Source organism: Enhydra lutris, unplaced genomic scaffold (assembly GCF_002288905.1).
Source record: "Enhydra lutris kenyoni isolate GAN:26980312 unplaced genomic scaffold, ASM228890v2 scaffoldscaffold37, whole genome shotgun sequence".
Classification (NCBI taxonomy): Eukaryota; Metazoa; Chordata; class Mammalia; order Carnivora; family Mustelidae; genus Enhydra; species Enhydra lutris.
In genome coordinates this window covers 32,190,255-32,196,254 of record NW_019154121.1, presented here as the reverse complement: position 1 = coordinate 32,196,254, position 6,000 = coordinate 32,190,255, and the positions used below count along the sequence as shown (strand labels likewise).

Sequence of the window (6,000 nt, the reverse complement as noted above, 5' to 3'; positions counted from 1 at the left end):
GAGGTACACCGTGAGGTCGTCACTCCGAGGGAGGAGCTCGGGGGACACGAGGTACACCATGAGGTGTCACTCTGGGGTGGGGGGAGCTTGGGGGACACGAGGTGACAGCGCCGGTCAAGGGCCGCAACCGCGCGTGTGCTCCCAGCCCCCGCCCTTCGGAAGGATGCTCAAGGTTGCCGGCAACGAAGACCGGAGGAGGAAGGAGAGAGACTCGCTCCGCTGCCGGCCCTCGGAACGCAGCCAGTGCTCCACAGCGCTTCCCTGGGGCCGACCCTGACTGAGCGTCCGGACCGTGAGGTAATCACCGGCGGGGACCCCCAGAAACCGCAGGTCCTCACGCTCCCCGCGCACTACGCGGACCGACCTGTCTCCCCCGAGCAGCCAAGAGACCTCCAGACTCGGAGCGTCCTCCCTCCGCGGTCCGCCGCAGCCGACTCACGGCGCCGCACCATCACACCCACGCGGCGGTGCGCTCGGATCCAACCGGAACTTCCCAAAAGCCGGCAAGCGGACACCCGCGCTGGAACACGCACCGCTAGCTCCCCGCCCGCGGCAGCGACCGCGCGGGAGCCCGCAGCCGGAGCCCGCCCCGCGCGCTGACGTCACGCGCGGGAGGCTTCACGCGTCAGCCCCGCCCGCCCCCGCCTCAGACGGCGGCCCTTCCGCGCCTGCAGAAGCGTGGGGACGTCAGGTACGTGCTCTAGTCTCGCGGCCGCGTCGTGCCGCCGCAGAGGCGCGCCCCGCCCCGCCTGCCCCACGTGACCACGCGCCCGACCGCCGGAGCGGCCCCACCCACTCCCACTTCGGTGGGCGCCCGCCCGCCCCCGCGCTGAGATAACAGTGCGGCCCCGCCTACCCATCGTGAATACGTGGCTCCGTTCCAGGGCCGCGCTGGGCCGCCTGAGTGGCGCCCCACCCCGCGCGCTGGCGTTCACGTCGACCCCGCGCTTGCTCCCGCCTCAGGTGGCCTGCGCTCGGCGGCGTCCCCCAGCCGTCCCCGCCCACCCCTCCTGGGCACCGCGGCTCAGGGCCGCGCCCGGCCGCCGCCCCGCCTACCCTGCGTGCTGACGTCGCACGCCGCCCGCGGGCGGAAGCGCGGGCGGGCGGTAGCGCCGGAGCGGTCCCCTCAGAGGGGCGCTGGTGCGCGGGCAGAGCCTCCGCGTCCGGGTGGGGACGGAACGCTGCGCCATGAGCGGCGTGGGGGACCGCGGTGCCGAGGCCGGCGCTGCCCAGGCCGAGTCCGCGGGCGCGGCGCTGAGCGTGGACGTGGCGGGGCTGCTGGCGCAGCTGGCGCGCAGCTTCGCGCTGCTGTTGCCGGTGTACGCGCTCGGCTACCTGGGCCTGAGCTTCAGCTGGGTGCTGCTGGCGCTCGGGCTGCTCGTGTGGTGCCGGCGCAGCCGCGGCCTCAAGGCCACCCGCCTGTGCCGCGCCCTGGCGCTGCTGGAGGACGAGGAGCGCGCCGTGCGCCTGGGGGTGCGCGCCTGCGACCTGCCGGCCTGGGTGAGTGCGGCTCCGCGCGGGCCCGGGATCCGCCCCGCCGCTCGCGGCCCCGCGCGTCTCCTGGCCGGGGTCCCCGCGGCAGCGCCCCAGCCGCCCCGTCCCGGGCCCGCGCGGAGCCGCACAGGTGAGGGCGCGGGGCGGCGGCGGCAGCGCTGCTGCTGACTCGCGCCTCTGGAACGCTGGGCGGCGGCGGCTGGGCTCGCGGCGCCCCGGCCCGCCCGGTGCCGCCGCGCTGGCTGCGGGTCCCGGAGACCGGCGGCGCCCGCCCGTTCGCGGGGACGGCGGGGGGCGGGGAGCGCTGTCCGGGCGGGTGTGGCGCCGCTCCGCGGGGTCGGGACGCGGGTTGTCCTCGAGCAAGCCGGGGCTCGGGGGCAGGCCTGGGCTGCAGGGCGCGTTGCGGGGGGCCGGGCTGGCGGTGCGCTGACAGCGGGGTCCGCACCCCCGAGTCGTCTGCGGAGTCGGGGCCGCCTCCTCGCGCGCGTCTCACCCTCCCGTGAGCTCCGACGCGGAGTCGCCATCCCGCGTGCGGCAGGTGCTCTGCGACGACTGGGGTTCCCGCAGGGCTTGCTGCGAGCTGGTGGGGAGACGGCCGCAGGGAGGCTCCGGGGTCCCTCTCTCCGGAGCACAGGGTCCGGAGAGCGGTCGCGGCTTCCCGTGACAAGACGCGTGCGGGGGAGGGCAGAGGGCGGGACGCGGGGCCCGGGTGGGCAGGGGCCTCACGCTCCTGTGTGCCGGCGGGGACAGCGCGGTGCAGGGAGGGCCGTCATCCCCGCGGCCGCGGTGCGGAACTTTGGCGTACTCGGTGCTTCGGGGGTTGCGACCTCGGGGTGGGCCGTGCGGGAGCAGGAGGTGCGTGTGCGCTGCTGTGCGCCGTCGCGGGCGGCTTCTCCGTGAAGCCCCCAGTGAAGCCCCGGGCCCGCTCGGGGCCGAGGGGGAGACGTGCGCGCCGGCTTCAGCTCAGGCCGGCAAGTGGGGAAAGCGGCGCCCGGTGCGTTCTGCGGGGCTCGGCCCTGCGGCTTCTCCGTACCCCGCACGGCCGTCGTCGCTCGCTCTCCGTCCGCGTGCACCGGGAAGACACCGGCGGGTGGACGAGCCGCCTGTGTCGCAGCGGCCTGAATGGAGGCCGCGGGAGGAGGGACGTGCTTGACGAGGGTCACGGAGGTGAGTGGGGACGGCGGCCGTCGCCGTCGGGGACGGCGGGAAGCACGGAACCGGGCACGGCGAGGTCTGCGCCGGTCCTGCCCGTGTGGCCGCCAGGATACGTGGATTCCGCGCTGCGAGTCGGTGAGACCCCAGACTCGGTGAGACCCCAGACTCGCGCTCTGGCCGCTGGTGTCGCGTCAGCCCGCGCTCGCGTGGTCGGTGGTCGGGACGGGGGCCGCCGGCTTCCGCCAGGCTGTCCGCGCTCTGACCGGGGAGCGCTCGTCCCCGCGCCGTCGCGGGAGGCGGGAACCGAAGGCGCGTGGGCAGAGAACCCGGAGCACGATAGACAACACTGCGCTGGGGTCTCGAGCGGAGGAAGAGCGAGTGTCTGTGTGGACTCCCAGGGTTCGTCCCCGGCTTGTGCTCCCATGAAATGGGGTTCGCGTAGCTGATCCGGACCGCCGGTCGTGGTGTCCGCCCTGCTAGCACGTGGGTCCTGGAGGGACGGTGGCTTGAGAAGGTGCGTAGGGACCCCCCGGGCCGCGAAGGGGCCGCGGGCGCTGCCTGTGGTTACACCGGCGCCGCGGCTGCTGCAGTCCGCAGAGCTGTGGACGCTGCAGGGCCCAGACTTCCGCGGTCGGAACCGAGGGCAGGTTGCTAGACCCAGGGACCCAGGGCAGTGATGGCTGCTTTTCTTAGCTTAAATGGGTTAGAGTTAGGATGTATGCGTTCATCAGCTTTCTTACTGGGTGGGTTCTAGTAACGCTGCTGTTTTAGGTTAGTGTTAGTTTGACTTTGTATTTCAGACCAGAGCCTGTAGAGGACGGAGTGAGCTGTAAGTAACTGCAGCGTAGGCGTTAGAATTATGTTAAGTTAGGGTCACAGTAAATGTATAGTGGAGGGGCGCCTGGGAGGCTCAGCGGGTGAAGCCTCTGCCTTCGGCTCAGGTCATGATCTCAGGGTCCTGGGATCGAGCCCCGCATCGGGCTCTCTGCTCAGCAGGGAGCCTGCTTCTTCCTCTCTCCCTGCCTGCCTCTCTGCCTGCTTGTGATCTCGCTCTGTCAAATAAGTAAAATCTTTAAAAAATAGTGTATAGTGTAGCTTTTGATCCTGCGAAGAACCGATTCTGAAAAACCGACTAGTAATGCTGTGTTTTTGTTGGACCTAATGAATCTTTTCTGTAGGTTTTCATAATCTCTGCTGCTAACAGTTCACAATGTTTAACTTAAAATAATATCACAGATATTGTGAATATGCTGAAAACCATTGAACTGTACATTTTAAGTGAGCAAACTGGTATGTGCATTATATCTCAATGCTGCTATTTGAAAGTATGTATACTGAATTTCTTTTAAAAAGAAATGAAAGGTTAGTTACAATATATAGAAAATCATATGTCCTTGCTTATGGAATTCCAGCTAAAACTCTTACAATTCTGTTTTTTTAATTTTATTAAGCTTTTTATTTTAATTCCAGTATAGTTAATATATAGTGTTATATTAGTATCAAGTGTACAAGATAGTGTAAAACTAATACAACTTTTAAAAATTATTGTTTCAATTTAAATTCTAAGGCATTTACATTTCAGAGAATATTTAATGCAAAGTGTGGGCTTATGAATGAAAACTGGCAAGGTAAATATTTTTACCTTGATCTTAATGTTACTATAAACATTGACACCATCATGGCTAAACAAACAAATTCTAATAAATGAGATAGAAATTATGCCTCAAAGATACAAATAGCTTACATGTGTGTTTTTCTGTGAGTTATTAGAAACTCTTTTGATTCAAAGTATTAACACATGTATGTTAAGAAATTTAGGGTATAGATTGGTTTTTTATATTAGACTCATTTATCGTAGCATGATTTTTGGATGTATTGTGGTTTTTATGGGTTTTTAATCTTATTTAAATTCAATTAACATATAGTATATCATTAGTTTCAGATTGTTAATGGTCTTTGCATTTTATTAGGTTTTGTTAAGTGATCTGTTTTGGTTTCCATGACACAATTCTGTCTCAGATGAATTTTCTTTCTCCGTTTAAAGATCTGAGGATGTACTATATGCAGAAGTAGAAGAGGTCATCATGCTTTCATGTGTGTGCGGTCTTTCAGGTAGATACAAGGCAAGATGTGATGGCCCCAGTGCCATGGTGGTCAGAACAGAGGATGGGAGTTGGTTAGTGGCGAGGGGATGCATATAGACCATTTATAGACATTGAAGAATAGAAGGACATGGCATTATGCTCTATGGGGACAGTACGATAAACATGTGGGAGCGGGAAATCAGGCACAGTCCTTGGTGGGAACATCAGAGCCCACCTGGACTGTCCCCGCAGGAGGGAGCTGTGTGGAATGGGATGAACTGAGGCTCAGGAGTGAGGAGTAGATGTGCTCCATGCAGCTTGGGCCCTGGTTCTCGGGAAGCTCTCCCAGTTCACAGGGACCCTATGCTGAGCAGAAATATAAATACTACTCTTAAGACTCACAGTATTGGGGCACCTGGGTGACTCAGGGGTTAAGCCTCTGCCTTCGACTCAGGTCATGATCTCAAGGTTCTGGGATTGAGTCCAGCATCGGGCTCTCTGCTCATCCGGGAGCCTGCCTCCCGTTCTCTCTGCCTGCCTCTGCCTACTTGTGATCTCTATTAAATAAATAAATAAAATCTTTAAAAAAAAATGACTCAGAGTTTTGGCAAGGGAGGAAGGGGAGATAGTGATGTATTCAGAATTAAGCTTCTGAAATCAGAAAGTGGAAGCGCCTGTGCAAGGGAGTAGAGTTCTCTTCTTCCTTCAGCTGTCAGAAAACACGCCAAGATTCTTGCGGGATTGTTACTCTTTGTACTGTGGAGGGAGCTGAAGTACCCGCCCACCTTCCCTCAAATAGACCATTCTCCTTCACTCTTAATAACCTTATTGTGGTGAAGTACTGAGTCACCTTGTATTCTTTTGGAGTTGGGTGGGGCACAGTTCTTACATAAACAATATCAGTGGTTTCTTTTGTACCCAGTCATTTCTCCATTAGACATCTTTTATTTGAATTTTCTTGTGATCTTTCTCTTTATCGCTGGCTTTTCTTCATTTATTTTTTTACCTGTTATGAAAGTCCTATTTTTTTAAGGAAGTCATTTATTTTTTTAATTTTTCCTAGAATAGATCACATTTTAAGGAAGTAGCTCAACTTACATGTAGGGATTAGAAATGAGCTTTTATGGATTCATCCATTTAATCCCACATTTATTATCATTACTATGTCTCAGGTCTCCTGCTAGGTACTAGAGACGACTGTGGATAAGATAAGGCCTTAAAAACTCAAGAATTTACCAGCTGGTAAGAGCACAAGAGATCTATGTGT

General features: G+C 59.1%; 2 protein-coding genes across 3 annotated transcripts in view; one reads left to right on the top strand and one right to left on the bottom strand.

Moving 5' to 3' along the window:
- LOC111154368 (WD repeat domain 60) overlaps positions 1–898 on the bottom strand; it is a 67,744-nt gene extending 66,846 nt beyond the window's left edge. For both annotated transcript variants that reach the window (XM_022513918.1, XM_022513917.1), the window contains exon 1: positions 857–898. The gene's annotated coding sequence lies outside the window, so the exon portion shown is untranslated. The remainder of the gene's footprint in view (positions 1–856) is intronic.
- A 260-nt stretch (positions 899–1,158) lies between these two features.
- LOC111154369 (extended synaptotagmin 2) overlaps positions 1,159–6,000 on the top strand; it is a 79,900-nt gene continuing 75,058 nt past the window's right edge. Inside the window, exon 1 of the mRNA XM_022513919.1 lies at positions 1,159–1,500. Coding sequence (XP_022369627.1) covers positions 1,189–1,500 — 312 coding nt within the window. The 5' untranslated portion in view covers positions 1,159–1,188. The remainder of the gene's footprint in view (positions 1,501–6,000) is intronic.